Source organism: Lemur catta, chromosome 3 (assembly GCF_020740605.2).
Source record: "Lemur catta isolate mLemCat1 chromosome 3, mLemCat1.pri, whole genome shotgun sequence".
Classification (NCBI taxonomy): domain Eukaryota; kingdom Metazoa; phylum Chordata; class Mammalia; order Primates; family Lemuridae; genus Lemur; species Lemur catta.
In genome coordinates this window covers 119,537,605-119,559,016 of record NC_059130.1, presented here as the reverse complement: position 1 = coordinate 119,559,016, position 21,412 = coordinate 119,537,605, and the positions used below count along the sequence as shown (strand labels likewise).

The 21,412-nt window shown below is 52.4% G+C and overlaps 1 protein-coding gene across 2 annotated transcripts in view; it reads left to right on the top strand.

Annotated features, from left to right (window-relative positions):
* Window positions 1-21,412, top strand: part of PEX14 (peroxisomal biogenesis factor 14) — a 128,566-nt gene extending 107,154 nt beyond the window's left edge. For both annotated transcript variants that reach the window (XM_045546164.1, XM_045546165.1), the window contains exons 5-9: window positions 11,339-11,424; window positions 13,707-13,809; window positions 15,011-15,108; window positions 18,402-18,493; window positions 20,328-21,412. In XM_045546164.1, the coding sequence (XP_045402120.1) occupies window positions 11,339-11,424; window positions 13,707-13,809; window positions 15,011-15,108; window positions 18,402-18,493; window positions 20,328-20,781 (833 nt within the window). In that variant the 3' untranslated portion in view covers window positions 20,782-21,412. The remainder of the gene's footprint in view (window positions 1-11,338; window positions 11,425-13,706; window positions 13,810-15,010; window positions 15,109-18,401; window positions 18,494-20,327) is intronic.

Genomic DNA, 21,412 nt, shown 5'->3' with positions numbered 1-21,412 from the left:
AGTGTCACCTGCTCCATTCTGACTGGAACGGAGACTCCCATTGGCCCTCTCGGTGCCCTGCTGCCCGCACACCACACTTAAATGTTTATTTCGGTGTCTTCCCTATTAAACCACGAGTTCCAAGGCTTTTTTGTTTTTAATCTGACGGCCTGCAGCTCTGGCTGAGCAGGTGTTCTAGCAGTGCTCGTGGAATGGATAAGTGGTGCTGGAAACGTGGTGCAGAGTCGCGAGGCTGTTGGGGAATAGCATCAACTTGGGCGAGCTGCCCTGGGAGCCAGTCGGCGAGGCCGGCGTGCCTGGCCTGTGCGGGCAGTTCCGGGCAGACTGCGGGAAAACTTGGGGCAGGCCTTGCCTCCACCTGGTCTGATGGAATTGTTGAGAACTTTCCGAGTTTGGGAACCAAGGAAACTCAAGAATGCTGGTCTCAAGGCAAGGCTTTCTGGAAGGAGCAGGACTTGAACTGGCTTTGAGGGTCAGTAAACTGCGGCCCAACCTAAGGCAGCAAGGAGCCTGGGGCCAGGGTGGCCTGCGTGTGAGCTATGTGGAGGTGACTACACAGAAGGCACACGGGTAGCATGTGTTCCCATCAGAAGGTGAAACAGGAAATGTTGCTCCCCACCCTGCACTTCCATTTCTCTCTCTCTGCTGGTTTAGAGACAAATCTCATTTTTTGCTACATAAAAGTTACTGGTTTGTAGATGAAGAAAATATTTCTCTAATTCTGAATAAATTATATTTTTCTTCTTTTGTCCTTGTTATTGGTCCATATTAGAAGGCACCCTGTCCATTGTTTCCTGTGTGTTACTCCTGGTGTGGTGCCATGTGGGGGCCAAATAAATGCCACTGTGGGTGCTGACGAGGGCAAATACCAGGGGAGAGAGCTGAATGAAGCGATCCTTTCCTTAGGCTTCTGAGGCCAGTAGGAGTCTTCGGTGTTGATGGTAGTCAGGATTATGGCTGTGCTGACAATGTGCTAGTTTTATAAAATTCTGCTAGAGATAACAGAAAACCCAAAACAAGAGTGTTGTAAAGAAAATAGAAGAATTTTTCTCTGTTGTGTAAATGCAGGCAGTCCAGGCTGCCAGGCGGCTCTGGTCTTCAGGGATCCGTTCTGCCTCATTGTTCTGCATCCCTGGCTGGCATCTGTCTTGTGGTCCGGCGTAACTGCTCCAGCTCCAGCCGTCCCATCTGCTATCCAGCCAGTGAGAGCGGGGAGAAGGAAGGGGAAGGGCAAGGCACCTTCTAAGGACACTTCCTGAAAATTGCCCACGTCACCTGCACTTTCTCCCTGTTGGCTGGACCTCAACGGCACAGTCATACCTGTCCTCAAGGGAGGCTGAGATATACAGTCCTTATTCTGGTGGGGCCTGTTCTCAGCTTTTCACATCCCATGGAAAGTTTGAATTCTGATAAACACTAAGTTCAGGATAATGGTCACCTCTGGCTGGGAGGAACATATGGCCAGCTTCAGTGGTGTTTGGAAAGTTTTAGCTGGTAAATTAGGCGGGTTTAGAATTGCTAATTTTATCATCGTTCTTTCTAACTTATATAAATGTTATATATTCTTTTATATGTATCAAGTATTATGGGGTACTTTTGTAAAAGTTGCATCCGAGTTCTTAGGTCTTGCTTCCTCCCTTGGTCTCAGCTGCTTAACAAGGCAGAGAGAATCCACACTGTCGGGTGTTCTTCTCAGTCACCACAGACTTCCTTTAGCTCTTTTTTAAAAAAAATTTCTGAACAGAGTTTTAATTTTTTTAAACCAGCTTTATTGAGGTGTAATTTAAATAAAGTATGCCCACTCTAATTGTACAGTTGGAATTTGACAAGTTTACACTCCCATATGACCATCACTTCATTGTAGGACATTTCTAACACCCCAGAAGGTTCCCTTGTGTCCCATTTCCAGTCACTCTCCCCGCCCCCATCCTGATTCTAGAGCAACCACTGATCTGCTTCCTACTGCTGCCTACTAGGTTGCTCCTCCCTGGAGTTCTGTGTGGATGGAACCCTACGGTATGTACTCTTTTGTGTCTCATTTCCTTTGCTGAGCAGGGTGCTGTGATTCATCCACATTGCTATGCATACCTGAAGCTCCTTCCTTTTGCTGTTAAGCGGTGTTCCATTTTATGGATGCACTACAGTTCGCATCCATTCACCAGTTGATGGGCTTGGGGTTGTTTCCAGTTTTGAGCTATTATGAGTAAAAGTCTTTTGAAGATTTGTATGCAAGTCTTTGTATGTTTTCATTTATCTTGGGTGAGTGCCTAAGAGTGGAATTGCTGGTTTATGTGTTAAGTATGTGTTTAACTTTATAAGAAACTACTAAACTGTTTTCCACAGTGGTTGTATCATTTTACCTTCCCACCAGCGATGTTTAAGAGTTCTACTTGCTACATACCCTCAGCAGCTGGTATTCTCAGTCTTCTTACTTTTAGTGATTTGAATATGTACAGGGTGTATTGGTAGCTCGTGGTGATTTGGGTTTATATTTCTGTGATGACTGGTCAGGTTGAGCATCTTTTTATGAGCCTGTTGCCCATTTGCATCTCCTTTTTGGTGACATGTCTGTTCCAATCTTTTGCCCATTATTAATCATCTTCTTACTGAGTTGAAAGAGTTCTTCATGTATTCTGGATTTAATTCCTTGGTGAGATATATGTATTAGAACCATTTCCTCCCAGTTTGTGGTTTGCCTTTTTGTTTTCTTAACATTACCTTTTTTTTTTATTTAGAGGTGGGATCTCACTCTCTTGGCTAGGCTGGTCTCAAACTACTGACCTCAAGCCATCCTGCCACCTCAGCCTCCCTAGTCACTGGGATTACAGGCATGAGCTCCAGTGCCTGGCTAACATTCCCTTTTGAAAAGCAAAAGATTTTAATTTTGATGACATTTATTTATCTTTTTTTTTTTCCTTTTATAATTCATGGTTTCTGTGTCCTATCTAAGAAGGCTTTGCCTATCCTAAGGTTGGAGAGACTTTCTCTTACGTTTCTTCTAAAAAGTTTTATAGTGTTCGTTTTTATGTTTAGGTCTGTGATCTAGTCTCAGTTGCTTTTTGTGTGTGGTGTGAGGTGACAGTCAAGGTTCTCTTTTCTCTCTGTGGATATCCAGTTGTCCCAGCACCTTATGTTCAAAAGATTATCCCATCCCTCCTGAGCTGTCTCCTTATGAAAAATCATCTCCTTATGAAAAATCAACCCGTGTATGCATGGGTTGTTTCTAGACTCCTCTTTTTAAAAAATAATTTTTTAAAACAAAGCTATTGAAGTATATTTTACATATCATAAAACTCATCCATTTCAAGTGTACAATTCAATGATTTTTAGTAACTTTAGTGAGTGGTACAACCATCACCATAAATCAGCTTTAGAGCACTTCGTCTCCCCAGTAAGATCCTTTGGGCCCATTTACTGTTAATCCCTGTTCCTACCTCTAGCCCCAGGCAACCACTAATCTCCTTTCCATCATTATAAATTTGCCTTTTCCGGGCATTTCAGGTAAATGGAATTGTAGAATATGTGATCTCTTTTGCCTGGCTTCCTTTACTTAACGTATTTTTAGGTTCATCCATGCTGTGGTATGGACCTGTACTTCCTTTTTATTGTGGGGCAGTATTCCACTGCATGGTTTTACCTCGTGCTGTCCATCCACTCACTGGCTGAGGGATCCAGACCGTCCCCGTCCTGGCTGATGTGGGTGCTGCTGCTGAGAACATTCACGTGTGAGTCCCATGTGGACATGTGTTCTCATTCCTCTTGAGTAGATAGATATCTAGGAGTGGAATTGCTAGATGTGGTAGTTTTATGTTTCTGGATCCTTCCTAATTCTTTTCTTTCTGGCCAGGCATGGTGGCTCACGCCTGTAACCCTAGCACTCTGGGAGGCCGAGGTGGGAGGATCACTTGAGGTCAGGAATTCAAGACCAGCCTGGGCAAGAGCAAGATCCCATCTTTATTTTTTTTTAAATAAAAAAAGTAAATAAAGATAATTCTTTCTAATTGGCTTTTTTGAAATATGTTTTACATACAATAGGATTCATCAATTTTAAGTGTGCAATTCAATGAGCTGTACAAATGAATTATAACTAATCTAATTTAACTCATGTAACCAACACTACACTCACAATATAGAGAATGTCCATCACCCCCAAAAGTTTCTTGGTGCCTTGTATGTCAGTCCTCTCTCCATGCCTCTGGTTCTGTTAACCACCAATCAGTGCTCTGTTGCTATAGTTCTGCCTTTTTAAAAAATTTTGTATAAATGGAATCATACAGCATGTAATCTTTGTGTCTGGTTTCTTTAACATAATGCTTTTGAGATTGATCCATGTTCATATATATCATATACATGTAGTTAATTCCTTTTTATTGCTGAGTTGTATTCTAGGCGTCAAGAGAACGTTTCTGTAAAAGGCTAGGTCTGAAATACTTTAGATTTTGTGAGCCACATGTGTCTCTGTCACACATTCTCTTCTTCCCCTTTCTCTCCTTCCTCCCCTGTCCTCTCCTTCCTTTTCGTGTTCTTCTCCCTTTCCCCATGCTATAATCTTTTAAAAATGTAATAACCATTCTTAGCTCATTGGCTCTATAAAAACAGGCTGAAGTGGGATTGGCCAACTGGCCATAGTTTGCTAACTTCTGTTGCTCCATGTACCAGAATTTGTTTATTCATTGACCAATTGATAGTCATGTGTGTTGTTTCCAGTTGGGGCTATTAAGAGTAAAGCTGCTATGAACATCTGTGCACACATATGCTTTCATTTCTCTTGGGTAAATAAATACCTAGGAGTGGAATGGCTAGTCACATGTTAGATGTATGTTGAATTTCATAAGAAACTGTCAAACTATTTCCAAAATGGTTGTATCACTTTGCATTTCCACTGGCAATGTGTGAGAGTTTCACTTGCTCCATATTCTTGTCAGCATTTGGTATTCTCAGTTCTTAAGTTTAGCCATTCTAATATATATGTAATAGAACCTTATTGTACAGTACTTTTGATTATATTTCCTTAATGATTAACGATGTCAAGCACATTTTCATGTGGTTATTGGCCATCATATATATTTTGTGAAGAGTATCTTCCAATCTTGTGACCACTTAAAAAACCACCTTGTTGTCTTTTTATTAATGAGTTGTCAGATCTCTTTATATATTCCAGTCACAAGTCTTGTATCAACCACAGTCCCCAACCCCTGGGCCAAGGACCAGTACCAGTCCATGGCCTGTTAGGAACTGGGCCGCACAGCAGGAGGTGAGTGGTGGGCAAGCAAAGCTTCATCTGTATTTACAGCTGCTCCCCATCACTCTCATCACTTCATAAGCTCCGCCTCCTGTCAGATCTGCAGTGGCATTAGGTTCTCACTGGTGTAAACTGTGCTCTAGAGGAATCTAGGTCGTGCGCTCCTTATGAGAATCTAATGCCTGATGATCTGAGGTGGAGCTGAGGCGGTGATGCTAGCTCTGGGGAGCAGCTGAAAATACAGATCATCATTAGCAGAGAGGTTTGACTGCACAATAAATGTGATGTGCTTGAATCATCCTGAAACTGCCCCCCCAAGTTCCCCCACCCGAGTCCGTGGAAAAAGTGCCTTCCATGAAACTGGCCCCTGGTACCAAAAAGGTTGGAGACCACTGCTTTATCAGATATATGTTTGGCGGATATTTTCTCCCAGCCTTTGGCTTGTCTTTTCATTTTCTTGATAGTCCCTTTGGAAAAGCAAAAGTTGTACATTTTGATGATGTCCATTTGATCAACTTTTTCCTTTTATGGTTCATGCTTTTTGTATCTTAAGATGTCTATCCCAGGATTGCAAAGATGTTCTGCATTTTCTGTTTTCTTGTAGTAGGTTTATAGTTTTTGCTTTTTTGTTTAGGTGTGTGATTCATTCTGCGTTAATTGTTGTGTATGGTGTAAAGAAGTCAAGGCTCATTTTTTTCCTGTGGATATCTGTGTGTTCCAGCACCACTGTTGCAAAGATTATCCTTTCCCCACAGAATTACCTTGGCTTTTTTGTCAAAAATCAGTTGACCGTATAAGCATCGGTCTATTTCTGGACTCTTCTGAATTCTTAACAGCTTAATTAGGGCTCATATTTTTTAATCTATGAAGAGGGGATATAGATATGCCCTCAGTGTCCTTCCTGGCTAAAGATGACACTGCTGATAGCATTGCAGCCCATGAGGAGTGGAAAGGATTGTCTTTCACAGGATGCACGTGTCAAGACAGGCTTTGGATTTTCAGCTGTGATTATGTTGGGCCACTGTGGTGCCTTTGGCCATACAGCCCGCCCGGGTGCTTCTGCTCAGAGCAGGGATGGTCTTTGTCTGGTTGCTGCTCTCTAGGTTGGTTTGTCCTTCTGACCAATCCCTGCCAGCCATCCAAAGCCATATGCTTCAGTGCCATCACCCCCCAACCCCTGCCCCACTGTTGCCGGCCTCCTCAGCTTAGCCTGTGGGACCCTCAACTGGTCACCAGTCCCTCTGTGCATGTAACCCAGCGTCTGTGCTATAGCAAGCACTGATTTGTTGGGCTGGCTTTATTCCAGGACCTTACTGTGAGTGGGCCTGTCTTAGCATAATGTTCAGGGTGGCTTCTGAGCAAAGCTGATGGGCTGATTTGAGGAGCTAGATGCACTGCTGTGTGGGGTCAGGGCTCCCACCCTGCTCAGTGTGGAGGGGACCTCACCTGGCCTGCCCGGTGTCTGCCACTGCCCTGCCCCATGCATGGGCTGCCAGCCTCCCCAAGGACAGGACAGTGTTCTCTCTCTTGTCAGCTAGCATGTCACTGGAGTGCATATTATCTAAGAAGGATGATTTCGTGACAGCTTCAGCTCTGTGTTGCTGATCAACCTTCCTGGGTTGTAGGATTTCCATGGTGTTGATGGCTGAGTCCATGACTTAGTGATTTTAGGCTCAAGATTGCCGTGTTGTGTGCACAAGTCCCAGGCCCGTGCATATGTTCCTACTGGGTGATCTTTGTTCTCTGCTAGCTGAGAATTTCTTGGTTGATGGAGATACAGTTAACAAAATTGAGTACTGTTGGTTCTGTTGGTGTTCAGTGAACAGTTAAGGAGCCATGGGACACAGTTCTTCTGGTCCTGACATGGGCTCTGTCCACCATGGCTTCACCTGCAACCTGAGCCTCTGGGCGGACAGACCTCCATGGGGACTGTCAGAGCTCACACCAGTTCGTGGAGTCCTTGGAAGGTTAAGAAAGGTGTTGGGTGTGAGCCCTACACCCTTTTCCCTACAATGATGTACCCCCTACCTCACTGCAGCCCATAGCCTGAGGGCAGTCCCAGAACTGCTCAGTCGTGCTGGTGTTAATTGCTGCGGCCATCAGAGACTCCTGGGATGTGGCATTGGTGAGTGACTATGCCGCCAGCCTTCAATCAGTCATGCCTGCTGGGGAAGTGCCATAGACAATTTGGATCTGAGTGAGAGTTGGAATGTCATTGTTCCTGGGTTCTTTGGGGCTAGCAGTGCTCTGCCACCTTCAGTCAAGTGCTTGATAAAAAGAGAAAAATGTCTTTGGGAAGCATCTGGCTGGTGCTGTGGTACCAGGGACTTGACCCCAGGCTTCCTGCCCGCTCATCTGCCTTGTGTGCAGGGCAGGCCGGCATCTGTCTCCACACTGGAGGGGCTGAGCTTTTACAGAGCTCGCTCATCCAATTTCTTTACCCAGCTAGAGCAGAAGAGTGACTGGCCCCATTTCTGCCCTTGTCTCCATACTTCTGGACATTTGGGGAGCATGGTGACAGGAGGCTGTGCTCCCAGGTACCCTGCTCTCAGTTCCCTCGTGGGTCTACACAGGACTTGGAAAAACTCGGTGGGCAGGGGCAGGAATGCAGGTGGTTGTGGCCAGGGGGTTGAGCCAGTTTGGGTCATGCCGATGCTCTTGCAGTACCTCTGGTCTGTTACCCCTGAGAGCCATGCGGTGGGCGAGGGTCGTCTCCATCCTCGTTTTCTCTTTTTTCATTTTGCCACAAGACAGAATTGTATCACACATCTCCAAAACGAGTAAAATGGCATTTCAGCTTCTCGTCTTTATAGACTCTCTGAACTTTAGGAAAGATCATTCTGGTCCCTTTTCATTAATAATGAAAACCAGGGGGCAGTAAAATGTTCTTAATGTGAGCATGGCAGGGACGAGGAGCAGTGAGGGGTGAAGGGTGAGGCTGGCGGGGCCCACAGATGTTTTTAGGGGCCGGAGAAGCTCAGGGCTCTGGAAAGAGGGGGCAACCGTGGGAGAGTCGTGGTCTGCTCAGCCTTGGCGGCTCAGAGACCCAACAGGAGAAGGCTGTGCTTCTCCTGGTGCCATGTGTTTGCAGGAGAACAGAAGAATCCAGCAAACTTTGGGCTCTGGTCAAGTTTTTATCTTGGTTACAACTACTTTCTTGTGAGAGATTTAATGGGTGTTTGGAAATCAGTGGTGAATATGACGTTCTGGACGCAGGCCCCGTTTTGAAGATGTTTTCTTGGGGGATGTTGGCTGCACAGAGGGGTATTCTGGGCGTGGATGAAAGCCTTCCTGAGCAGCGACTCTCTCAACCAGTGGCAGAGTTACTCTTGCTTCACTTTTTCCTCCTCAAAATAAACTTGCACTAGATGTCAGACTTTGCATCTGGCGCGCAGAGCAAAGCTGACTCGTGGAGAAACGGGAAACAGAGGAAGCCCTGACAAAGACTCTGAGTGTCTGGCTCGTCAGGGTCAAGGTGAAAGATCCATCTGCCTCAGTGGCCTCAGAGCTCCCTGTCCAACAAGAGGCAGCTCATGTTGGATGGGGACGTCTGCTGCTGTCCTGTTCGGTTCCGTAGGTGAACGCCCAGTGTCACTGCGCAGCCTAGGAGGGAGCGGGGAGTCCTTGCTAGCTGTAACACAAGCCCCAGAACCCATGAAAGAACATACTGATAAATTTATATAAACAGAAAAATTTCTCCATGTTACAAAACATCATTAGCAGAGTCAAAAGAAAAATAAACTGGAGAAGGTGTTTGCGATTCATATCAGAAAGGGCTAATATCCCTGTGATATAAAAAGTCTCTCTAAGGTGATAAGGGGAAAGAAATCAAGTAGAAAAGTGGAGAACACGCGGTACCCTGCAAAGGAAATACTGATGAAAAGACGCTCGTCCTTACTCAAAATAAGATCAATGCAAATTAGGACTGGAGTGAAGTCCTGCCTCCCCGCCGGGGCGTTGGCAGGAAGCTCTGCGTTTGACTCACGCTGTGTTGGCGTGGCTGTGGGGAGGCGGCCGCCGTGTACAGGCTGGTGGGGTGAATTGTGGGACCCCCGTGTGGGCGGTGTGGCAGCAGCTCTCAAAACTGCGGGTGCACATGCCCTTGGACCCAGCCCCTGCGGTTCGGAGGGTCACAGGTGTACGTGTGCCTGTGCGGGGGATGGCAGCGCTGTGGGAAGAGTGGGAGACCGGAATGGGGCTGAAGGTAGGAAGGTTAAATGGAATATTATGCAGCTGTAGAGGAAGGAGGTTGGGAAATGGGGGAAATAGAAACTACCAGCAGTGGCTTTCCCGGTGGTGTGGTGGTTAGGGGAAAAGACCACGAACGTGGCCGTTGGCAGCGGAGGAAGCCTTTGTGCCTTGGCCCGACTCACGCTATTTGATGTGTAAACCGTAGGTTTATTACCTGTTCCAAAAGTGTACAAAAACGGGAGCTGAGGGCTGAGGGAGAGGCCGTAGGCTGACTACAGTTTTGTGGCTGGGACTCCAGGGCTGGGCCACGCTGGGGAAGCTCACGCGGAGTCCCCGGGCAGGGAGGGCCGAGCGTGGAGACTCCAGGCCCTGCCCCCGTGTCCGCTGTGCCTCCTGAGAGCCCCGCTCGGCAGCCGGGGACCAGGGGTGTCTCCCTCGCCCCCTGGAGGCCTTTGCGTGGGATCCCGGGGCGGCTGCATGCCAGCAGCTCCTCCCCATGGGCCCACGTCCTGTCCTGAAGAACGTCCCTTGCCTCTGGTCATGAAGCCCCAGGACGTGGCACTGCCCTCGAGAACTTTCAGGCACAGGTGAGCGGTGGCGGCTGTGATGCTGTCCTGAGGGTCTGAGGAGCACCGCTGCCCCCCCCCCCCTTTCTCCCGGTTCTCCCCCGGCACGCGGCCTGGTGCCATCTGGGTAACTGGCCGTGGCGCTGGGATCTCTTTCCATGCCGCTCTGTCCCACCACTGGTCGCTCTGGAGACAGTGGCCCCTGCCCCTCCCGAGGTGGCCTGGGGGTCACTCTCGAGGGCTTCAGAGTGGAGATGACGCTGCCTTCAGGAGCTGGGCTCGAGGGAGAGCTGGGCCAGGAGGCTGCTCCTCCCCGTTCCAGTTCCTCAGCAGCCGCGGCGGCGTATGTCCTGAGACAGCTCCGCTCTTGGTTCCTGTCCTAGCCCAGCCCCCTCTTCCTTTGTGGGCCCTTTCGGGAGCCTCCGCTCACCATCCCACCACCCCAGCCTCCCACCTCCCCGAGACCCTCGCACTCCCTGATGCAGACCCTTCAGCGACTCCTCCCTGCTTGTGAAACACATTCCAGCTGGCCCCGCCATTTCCGCATCTTTCCTCTCTGCTCCCCCAGCTTATGCCACCTGCTCTGTTCTCCTGAGCACCCTGTTCCTGCAGTCCCTGGGCCAGGGCAGCCTTGTGCCCTTGGTAAGGCTGGGGGTGCTCGCTTGGTCCACACTGACCCACCTTCTCTCCGTCGTGCCTGTTCCTCCTCTGCTCGCAGGACGGCAGGTCTCCTTAGGGCCCGTCTCCCTGCCACCGCACTCTCACACCCGTTGGGTGGGCGGATCGCTCAGTCTCCCGAGTTGCCTTGCTCAGTCATTTGCAGACTGTGTCTCCTCTGCTGGCTCAATGTGAGAGCAGAGCAGGGAGATCTGGTTCACCACGAGCCCCCTCTGTCCCATAGCGGCCCCCAGTGTGTCCCTGGCTGTGGTAGGGCCACGTGTAGGTGTACTGAGGCATACCCGGCTCTGCTCACTGGCTCCCAGCTAGGTCTTTGGTTCCTGGAGGTAGAGACCAGGCCGTAGGTCTTCAGATCACCTCTGCCACCTAACTCCCCACTCCGGGGACTTAACTCACTGTTGGACGCCTGTGCCCAGCAGTGCACAGTGCCGGTGACTGGCTATGACTCCTGTCCCAGTTGAGGCAGGTGACTCTAAGAGCCTGGGAAGAGGAGGGCAGGGCTGAACTGATGTTGCTGACAATCATACACTGTCCTCCTGGAGCTGGGTGCCTTTTGCTGGAGGTGAGGAGACAGTGCCACGGAGGTGCTGTGCCTACACTCCCCGAGGGGAAGGACGCTGTGTGCCACTTCTCTTAATGCTTCTCCTTTTCCCACCCTCAGGCCCTGCAGGTTCCCGATGGCGAGATTATGGTGCCTTGGCCATCATCATGGCAGGGATCACGTTTGGCTTTCACCAGCTCTACAAGGTGAGTCACCTTTTCAGCAGCCGCGTGTGCTGTGCCTCTGCCACCCTTTGGCATTCGGCCCCCATCTCACAGGTCCTTGGCTGCTGTGTAGAGACACTGCCCTGCTCAGCCCTGGAGCACAGTGGCAGTGCGGAGGCGGTGGTAGGGGTTGGGGGAGACGCCTGGGGCAAGTCCCCACCCTGCTGGAGAAGCTTGGCAGGGTCCGGCCCACCTCTTGTTATGTTCCACTCAGGTCTCTGCTTGCGGGAGGACCGTGAGGTCCATCCATTGACAGTTCACGGTATGTGACGAGCAGCGTAAGAGACAGAGTGGCATCGTGGGTAAGAGCACGGACACCGGGCCCCGCTGCCTGTGTTGAAACCCTGGCTCTGTCCCTTAGGAGCCATGCGGCCACGGCTCAGTTCTCATGTGTGAAATGGAGATAATAGTACCTACCTCGTGAGGCTGTGGTGATGATGAAGGGAGTTGGCTCATTTGGAAAGGGCTCAGGACCATGCCTGGACTGTGGGAAGCGCTTTGTGTGCCATTGCTCTACTTCAGTATTTACAACCAGAGCCGGGTGCAGCGGTACATGCCTACAGTCCCAGCTGCTTGGGAGGCTGAGAGGGTAGGAGTTCAAGACCAGCCGGAGCAACATAGACTCCCGTCTCGACAAAAAAATTAGCCCAGCATGGTGGTGCGTGTCTGTAGTCCCAGCCACTCGGGAGGCTGAGGCAGGAGGATCGCTTGAGCCCAGGAGTTGGAGGTTGCTGTAATGACACCACTGCACTCTAGCCCAGGCAACAGAGCAAGATCCTATCTAAAAAAAAAAAAAAAGCAGCAGTAAGAATTCATCATCTTGTTTTATAAATACAGAAAGACTTAGGCTGGGGGAGTGTATCTGCTCCTTCCTGGTCTTGGATCATCTCTGATCTCAGAAATGAGGTTTTTAGTTGGTTACACGTATGGGAATTTCTTGACTTTCATACTTAGGACATTTTCAACCTGAAACGTAAGGCTGCCTTTGGTGAGTTTCAGCTCAGTTGTGGGTGGTAACTCACACCATGGTTGAAAAGCACTTTGCAAAATAGAAAATGCTTCTATATATGTGTTAAATAGTAATCTTCATTTAAGAGTCACTCTTGAAATGAGTTCCCACAAAGCCCTTGTGAGAGACTTTTTCCTTCCCCGGTACAGAAACCTTAATGGAGAAGTTTTCGGCCTCGCTCCCATCCAGGGCCCAGATAGATTAAAAACCGAAGTCATCCCCTGGTAACCCCAGCCAGGCCTGCGCTGCCCTAACTCTGGCGCTGCCCATTACGGTTGGCAGCGGGTCTCACTGTCTCACCGGAGAGGGCTTTGTCCCTCAGCGCCACTCTGCTCTCCCCACCCCGGGCAGCCCGGCGGCCCCCCACCCACCTCCACGCCTTCACACCCTGACCTCCGAGTCCAATAACCGGTTACCAGCCACTGCCCTTGTGCCTTCTTCCTAGATGTCCTCCATCCAGGTCCCTGTCCTAGGCACCCTTGTTGTGTCACCCGGCAGCACCTGCTGTCTTCGTCCCCAGAGCCACTTTCTCCTGGTCCTGCCCTATCTTCTCCCTCTCGCCCCTGGATTTCAGTTCTGGGGAGTTTGACTGTTTTGACTCTTAAGTAAAGGAAGTTTGTTCTGAGGATTCAGGCTTAGTTTAGCAAAAGACTGAGGCTCTGCCAGCATCCTTGAAATGCTCCTCTGTTATACCCTAGTAAAAGACCATGGGTTCTAGAAATCTGTTGTTGATTTTTCTTTAGTTTCTCAAGTAATTTTTTGTTTATTTAATTTTACTCATTTGTTTCTGAATGAGTGATTCATTCACAGAGTTCAAAATGTTAAAGATTCAGAAAAGTGTGCAGTGAAAACCTTTCACTTCTCCCCGGAGGCCGCTAGGAGCGTCAATTTCTTGTATATCCTTCCACATTTTTATCTTACAACTTTCAAAGTAGAATTTAAAAACTTTTGTTACTGAAGTATTAACAGCATCGTTAAGAAAAGTAAATAAAAGAACCAAAAAGCTCTCCATCACAACAGATCAAACTGACTTTTTTGTCCATGTTCCCTCCTGGTCCTTGTCCTTATTCAGGCAGAGTTTTCACGTGGTTGTAATCACAGTCTCGTAACTTTTCAAATATCTTGTTCATTTATGGTGTTTTCTTGGGGTTTCCAAAACTAGGGGGTGACGGAGGAAGTTGGGCAGCAGAATTCGAGATTGTTGAAGGGTAGCCCTAGCGCCTGCCCATTCCTCACCGTGTCCCGCTTCTCATAGAAATACCTGCTCCCTCTCATCCTGGGCGGCCGCGAGGACAGGAAGCAGCTGGAGAGGATGGAGGCCAGTCTCTCCGAGCTGAGTGGCAGCGTGGCCCAGACAGGTAAAGATTAATGACTCCATCAAGTCACCCCTCAAAGCCTCCCCCAAGCAGCCCCTTCTCTGCCCCCTCCCCTCTCCCTCCGTCTCCACTTTATGTGGTGACTTCATTTATCTGCTCTGAGAATCTGTTCACATTTGCAAATGAAGCCGCCGTCATTTCAGTTTAATTTGAAATTGCTTGTTTACTGTCGGCGCGGCCTCAATTAATTATGTTTTTACGGAAAGGCTCCCAACCTCAGAATATTAATAAGGGGAATAAAATGACAGCCTTTCTAAGGGCTGTAAAGTTCATTTTTAATTTCTGCTTCTATGAGGTTTTCAGGGGGGTTTTCAGTGGTTTCCCCCCTTCCCTCTAAGAATCCGACTCAGGGTCAAGAGAGTCTGTAATTACTGTGGCTCCCGGGACCCCGGCCACCTCCTCTGTTACCGACTCTACAGGGCTCCTGTTCATTACCCAGTGCCCCAGTGATGGCCCAGATTAGCTGGGACCTGTCGCGCCAGTGGTGGCTCCTCTACTTTATAAACGTGTTTACTAGACAGAGGCTGGGAATCTAAGAACCCAGGCAAGGCAGGCAGGAGCCCCATCCCAGGCAGGAGTCTGCATCCCTCTGGGGCACATTCCAGAAGCCCTCAGCAGTCCTGTGGCACATCTGTCCCATTGGCATTGGCTTCTAGGAGGCTGACGTTGACAGCACCCAGGCCCCACAGGTCACGTGACCCCGGGAGCTCGGCAGGCGGCGGGGCGGGTGGAGAGGGAGAAGGAGCAGCGGAAACGGGATTTGTAGTTTTAACCACTCCTGGATGTCACTGAGGCCTGAGGCTCGTCTCCCCCAGGATTGGAGACTCTCTCTGAGTTCCACAAGGACACTGTGAGGCCGAGGAGATGAGGGATGTGGCATTGTAGGAGCCGGGAGAGCCGAGCAAATCATAAGCAGCGGTAATTAGAGGGGAGAGGCTCTGGACGGATATACTGTTGACCACGGACAACTACACAATAGAAAGATAAAGTAGAAATACTAGAGGTTAGATACGGTGCACAGACTCCCTGGAGCACAGATAAATTAGATGGATCGCGGGGCTGGGGGGTCTGCACATAAATTAGACGGAGCGGGAACACGGGCAGCTCCAAGGTGTGTGGACAGAGAGAAGGGAAGATCTTTAAGTATCAGTTTAACAGTGTTGCCCCTGCTCTCTTCTCCCAGTGACTCAGTTACAGACCACCCTCGCCTCTGTCCAGGAGCTGCTGATTCAGCAGCAGCAGAAGGTCCAGGAGCTCGCCCACGAGCTGGCTGCTGCCAAGGTACGTGTCCCTGCCCCTCTGGGTGTCCCAGGTCCAGGTCTGCCCCACAGCCCTTTGCTGCTGCCCTCGGTGCCCGGCCAGCTGCTGTCTGTGGGCCTGGCTTCGTCTGGTCTCAGAGGTTCCAGAGGGTTACGCAGCAGCAACGGCCCTGCCCTGATGGGGAAAGGAGGCAGTCGCTGTGTGGCTGGCGTGGCATTTAACCACCGAGGCCGTCCTTTCTGTCTCTGTCACCTCCCAACAGGAGGGAGGGAAAACCACCCTCTGCAGACCTCTCGTGGCAGCCACATCCCTGCAGCTCTGGAGGCCATTGGTATCGATGAGGGGCAGGTCACAGCGTTGTCAAGGGGGATTCCTGGGAACAAAGGGGAGGTCACCAGCGTCGCATCCCAGACACTGCTCTGCAGTGGGCAGGTTCTCTAAAGCCCATCTCACAGGTGCGGGTGACCCTAAAGGCGTTAGAACCAACCGCGATCGAGGCAGTTTCCACGCCTCCCCGCCCAAGTCTGAAGCAATTTTGGCAGTGTCACATTGTAGGATCAGACTGCCTGGGTTAGAATCCTGGCTCTGCCCCTCGTTAGCTGTGTGACCACAGGCAAGTTACTTAACCTCTCTGAGTCTTAGTTTCCTCATCTGTAAAATGGAGCTGCAGTGGCACTTACTTCACTGGGCTGTTTGCATGCTTATGGCAGTGCCTGCTTCAGCCAGCTCCCAGGGTCGTGCAGGCCCTGGCTTCTGTGGGTAGGTGACAGGGGTCATCCCTGAGGCAGTGTCTTGGACGGGTTGGGCCCAGGAGACGGTGGCCTCCCCGTCTCTGTTCCCTACTCTGCAGCTGTGTGGCCGGTGGGTGCTGCCTCCGCGCTGCTTCCACGCAGCCTGTGCTCTGCAGGGCCCCGTTCCGAGTCACTCGCCCAAGGAAAGCCGTCCCTCACTGCACGACCAGGTTTGGGCCGGTGCTCAGATCTTCTGCATTTGCAAAAGTCAATAAAATGCAACTCTCCCCATTTCCAGTGGGATCTTGGGTGCCTGTGGTGAAGAAGGTCCCTGAGGAGCCCCTCCCCCAAATCCGTCCCACACAGAGGTGCTGCCTGCCCTTCCTGCTCAGGTGGCTGTGGGTACCTATGGCCGCCTCCAGCTTCCGTGTCCCCCGTGGGCAGCCTGTGGAGTGGCCGGGAGGGCCAGGGGCCCTGCCTGCTGTCCTGTTCTCTCTCGGACCGCTGGCCTTCCCATGGCCAGAAGCCATTCCGGAAACTGGAAAACTGTTTTCAGGCCTCGTGCACGAGATTAGTGCCACATGTTGCGTTTTAAGAAGGGGCAGGGACTGAGACCATGCTTGACGTGAGAGTGGCTGCTCTGAGTGTCCTTGTGCCGGTTTTTCTGCCACCCTGTCTGCAGCAGGGCCACTGGCTTGGCGTCCGAAGCCGTGCGTGTGAGGACTTCAGTTACCCCATAAACCAAAGACCCAGAGCTATGTTTTCTCAGCTGTAATGTTAAGTTTTATATCTGACTTCCAAACTCCTACTGGAGCACTGTAAAAAATTAAAAAGAAGAGCTTTAAGTAATTAAAAATCCCTACATAAAACTGAAGGCTGTGAGTTTTCTACAACTGTTTTTTAAAGACACTGGCTAAAAAGCCCCAGATGTCAGATTTTATTTCTAAATCCCGGCATCTGGCACCATATGCGTTTGGAAATCTGAGTCCTTTGTAGGCCGGCGAATGGAAATTGCTCCCTTGTTAATGGGCTGCTGTGGCTTTCAAGGTCTCGGAGGAGCCAGAACAGTGGCTCCCGGGTTCTTGCAGTCTGGTGGTCTGGAGCGTGCGAGGCCGGTGAATGCGCTCGAGCTCCGTCCCCGCCTGCCGTTTTCCTTCTTGTGACCCACAGCCCCGCTGAGGGGCTTCTCCCTGCAGAGGTGCCCGGCTGGGCTGCTCTTAGGGGCAAGCCCGCCGCACCCCCATCCACATCAGGGCCCAGGCCTTCGTAAGGCGGCCTGTGATCCACGGCAGACTGGCAGGGGACAGCCAGGGACTGTTCCCTCGTCCAGCTTGTGGGCAGCAGTGTTGGAGAGAGAGCCTCACACAGTAATCTGTACACTTGAAGACGACTCCAGGTCGCCTTCACCCTGGGTGATGGGGGCCGCACGCCGAGGCCGTCTTGTCTGGGGCCGTCTTCCACAAACACGCTTCCCGGGCAGCCTGGCCGCCAGCAGCTCCCCTTGGCTGTCCTGTTCTCTGTCTGCCCCGACAAGATTGGCCAAAGCAAGGCATGGGTCTCTGGCGTTTATATGAAAACAGTCTCAAACTCAAAGGGAAAGGTGTGCATTGAAGGATAGCGCTTGTCAGAGGTCGTGGCTGTGCCCTTGCCCGGGGCCTTCTCTGGGGCAGGAGTTGAGGTCAGGGCGTACACACGGCCGCTGCTCTCTGCCGAGCCTTCAGTCAGCCCAGAACGGCCCGAATGGGTGACGCGGCCCACAGGTAGCTTTGCAGACAGAGGCGTGTGGCCTAGGAGCGTCCTCCCTGTCCCTGAGGAGCCGCTGGTGACCTGACCCTGTGGAGCCAGAGGTCTCCGAGCAGTGTGGGCAAAGCCTGTCTTCTAGGCCTGCTTGAGAGTAGAGCTGCAGGAATGGGACGGGCAGGTGCTCAGCTGCCACTGGCCTCCCTGACACCATGGGTGGCTTCCAGGTGCCAGGCCCCGGTCCCTGCCAGTGTTGAGGCAGTGAGTTTACTTCTGTGTGTGGTGTTTTCTCTCAGAGGGGAGAGGGATTTAGGGGGAGGGAGTAGTTGGAGTAGGGATGGTCTGGGTTTACTTCATTGTCTTTTGTTTTAGTGGACATTTCAAACACCTGCAGATGCAGAGGGGGTGGGACGTGGACCCGAGTGTCCCCACGGCCTCATCCCCAGCGTCCCACCCAGGCTAGTTGAAAGCAAATCCCAGACCTTGTATCATCATTGCGCAGACTCTTCAGCCTGTCTCTCTAGGAGATAAGGGCTCTTTTATTGTTGTTTTATTTTACAAATGCATAATCTCCTTATGCCACCTAAAAACATGTAACGATCCCTTAATATCGGATGTCCAAACAGAGTTATGGGAATGTTTGTTTTAAGGGTGTCATCGTGTAAACAGACGCAGGCAGGCAGACCCCCGAATGGGCAGAGGCAGAACCTTCCCCGGGGTTGTCAGAGCAGACCCCCAGGGCCCCGCCTGCTGCTGCTCCCACCCAGGGCCCTTCTGGAGCCGCAGCCCGTCCTGCCGTGGGCTGGAGGGGCCCCTCTCTGACCCTCGCGCTTTGACTTCCAGGCCACTACATCTACCAACTGGATCCTGGAGTCCCAGAACATCAATGAACTCAAGTCAGAAATTAACTCCTTGAAAGGGCTTCTTCTAAATCGGTAGGAGAGAAGGCTCGGACTGCGTTCTGGCCGGGCTGGGACAGGGGACTGGGAGCCCCTGGGCTGGTTGCAGTCTGGGGGTGCATCTCCCCGAGGGCCCCTGTCTGTCTGGCCACAGACTGAGCCGGGCGATGCAGGCATTGGGTGTGGGGACTGTTTGAGCTTCGACTTCCCTCCCCGGTTGACCCCTCCCCATTCCAGGGTGACAGTCTGCGGCACCCATAAGAGTTTTGAAATTGACACAGTTCCCCAGACCTGTCAAGACCTGGTCAAGGACAGCTTGAGCCAAAAGCCGGGCCCTTTAAGCTGAGGAGAATGTCCTGGTTTGGCCCTTCTTGGAACAGGGAGTCCTGGGTCCTGGGAGACCTCTCAGTCACAACTTCATCCCAGAGAAGTCTCTGGAGGGCCAGGGGTCTTTGTGCCCATGTAGTTTTGAAGAGTTCTGCCACGGGAGGCACAGGCAGAACCAGTTTCCACCTTCCCCTCCAGCTTTTTGGGTGTCCTCTGTCATCCCTGTGTGGTGACAGCACGTTGTCACCAGCATAGCCCAGAATGTAGGGTGACCAGCTTGTCTTGGTTTTCCCAAGAGTGTCCTGGTTTCCAGCTGAAAGTCTGGTGTCAGCAGCCTCTCGGGCCTGGGACCCGGGATGGCTGGGCGCCCGTGTTGGCCTCGCGGGGTCTTGCTCTTCCGCTGGCCTAGCAGGAGCTGCGTGAGGCGGATGGTGCAGGTGGGCCCCTCGCCCGGGGTCAAGAGTAGGGGACCACATTTTCTAGGCCACCCACTTCCTGGTCCTCCCTGAGGAAAAGAATGTGTCCTTGAAAGAGGTGTGGCTGAGCTCAGGGATGGTCCCGAGGGTCGTCATTAGGGGACATCCTCCATTTTCCAGCATCTAGATCAGCGCCTTTGAGGCTGGGGGACAGAGGACAGGCCGTCAGGTGACACTGTAGCCGAGAAAATTGCACACTGGATTTCTCGTTAGCAGTGGCGACACTGTGGGTAAGCAGCCCTTGGCCTGTGCGCCCCACCGAAGGGAGGTCCCAGGCTACAGAGCTGGTGCCAAGGCCAGCGCTGTGGGACAGGGCAGGGCTTTGTCGTCTTGGCTGGGAGGTGGGCCCGCCTGCCAGAGAGCTCCGCCTCTGAGCTGTAGCCAGCTGGACTTGACCTCCAGGTCCCTCCTGGAATTGGCTTTGGTCTGGGCTGGCTGCTGGCCCAGGGCCCAGGAAGGGAGCCCAGGAGCGGGAGGAAGAGCCGCTCTTCCCTTTCCCAAGTGTGGAGCTCAGAGATTTTCTAGCAAAGTGCACCAGCATCCTCCTTTTGGTTTTGATGTCTGACTTCTTGGCCAGTGGCCAGGGCTCCCCACCACCATCTTTTGCCCAGGCCATAGTCAAGTGAGAACTGAGGTCTGGGTGTCTGGGGTCCCCAGTCTTAGCCCCTTTGGGCTCCCCACCTTCACCCTCTCCTGGCCACCGGGCAGAGGCAGGGACAGTGCTGAAGATGAGCAGGAAGCAGCTCAGGGGTGGGGCAGGCCCCCCAGGCCCAGCCGTCCAGCAGTTGCCAAGGCAGGGTCCTCGCCCACGGCAGGCAGGGCCCGGAGACACGCTGGGTGTAGGGGTCAGTCTGCGGCAGCACAGGGCACTTCAGGCTTGTCCCAGCGATGGAACCTCCAATGGGACCTCCAATGGGCCCACAGGCTTTGTTCCTGAAAAGAGGGGAGGGAGGGCCCCGTCCAGTCCCCTGGTGGGTGGCCCTGGGGGAGCTGCCACCGTGGCTGAGCCCCCGAGGGTGGGAGTCCCAGGTGCTGCCACCAACCTCCTCTCTTGCTTCCTCTGCCAGGAGGCAGTTCCCTCCATCTCCCTCGGCCCCGAAGATCCCCTCCTGGCAGATCCCGGTCAAGTCGCCGTCGCCCTCCAGCCCTGCGGCAGTGAACCACCACAGCAGCAGCGACATCTCACCAGTCAGCAATGAGTCCACATCGTCCTCGCCCGGGAAGGACGGCCACAGCCCCGAGGGCTCCACGGTCACGTACCACCTGCTGGGCCCCCAGGAGGAGGGCGAGGGGGTGGTGGACGTCAAGGGCCAGGTGAGGCTGGAGGTGCAGGGCGAGGAGGAGAAGAGGGAGGACAAGGAGGACGAGGAGGATGAGGACGACGATGTGAGCCATGTGGATGAGGAGGACTGCCTGGGGGTGCAGAGGGAGGACCGCCGGGGTGGGGACGGGCAGATCAACGAGCAGGTGGAGAAGCTGCGGCGACCCGAGGGTGCCAGCAACGAGAATGAGCGGGACTAGGGCCCCCACCTGCCTCTCCCCCGTGACGGCGGCATGCCACGGCCCGGGAGGGTGGCCTGGAGCCCAGGTAGGGGCCAGAGCTGTTCTCAGCTGCACTGCGGCCGGCGGTGGCGTAGGGGCTCGCGGCTCTGTCCAGCACCCATCTCGCCTGCCTGCCAGCCCCAGCCTGCCACTTCCTAGCTCAGCCCCTGCCAGCCCCTCTCCCAGACAGGCATCCTGTCCAGGGTGTGTTCGCTGCGTGTCTTGACTACCGTGACACCGCGCATGACCAGAGCTAGTGTCCTCACCTGCCTCCCAGCTCCTCGGCGGATGAGGAGCTGTAGTCCCTCTGATGTCTGCCATCGCTCTGCCCGGCCCTGTCCCCAAAGCTGTGGGCGCCTGTTCCCAGCCCCAGCCATGTCCCGTTGTCCTCCCAGACAAATGAAACCACCCTGCACTTGTGCCCGCCCCTGTGGCCACGTAACGGCCCAGCTAGTCCTGTGACGAGCCGGGCACCGGGGCCTCCTGACCAACGGCTGCCTCTGTCCTTCCCCCCAGGAGGCTCACGTTCATCTGTGTGATCATGTATAGATTTGGGAATATAAGATAGGACTGTATATAATTGTAATAAATACAAGTTGCCACTATTTAA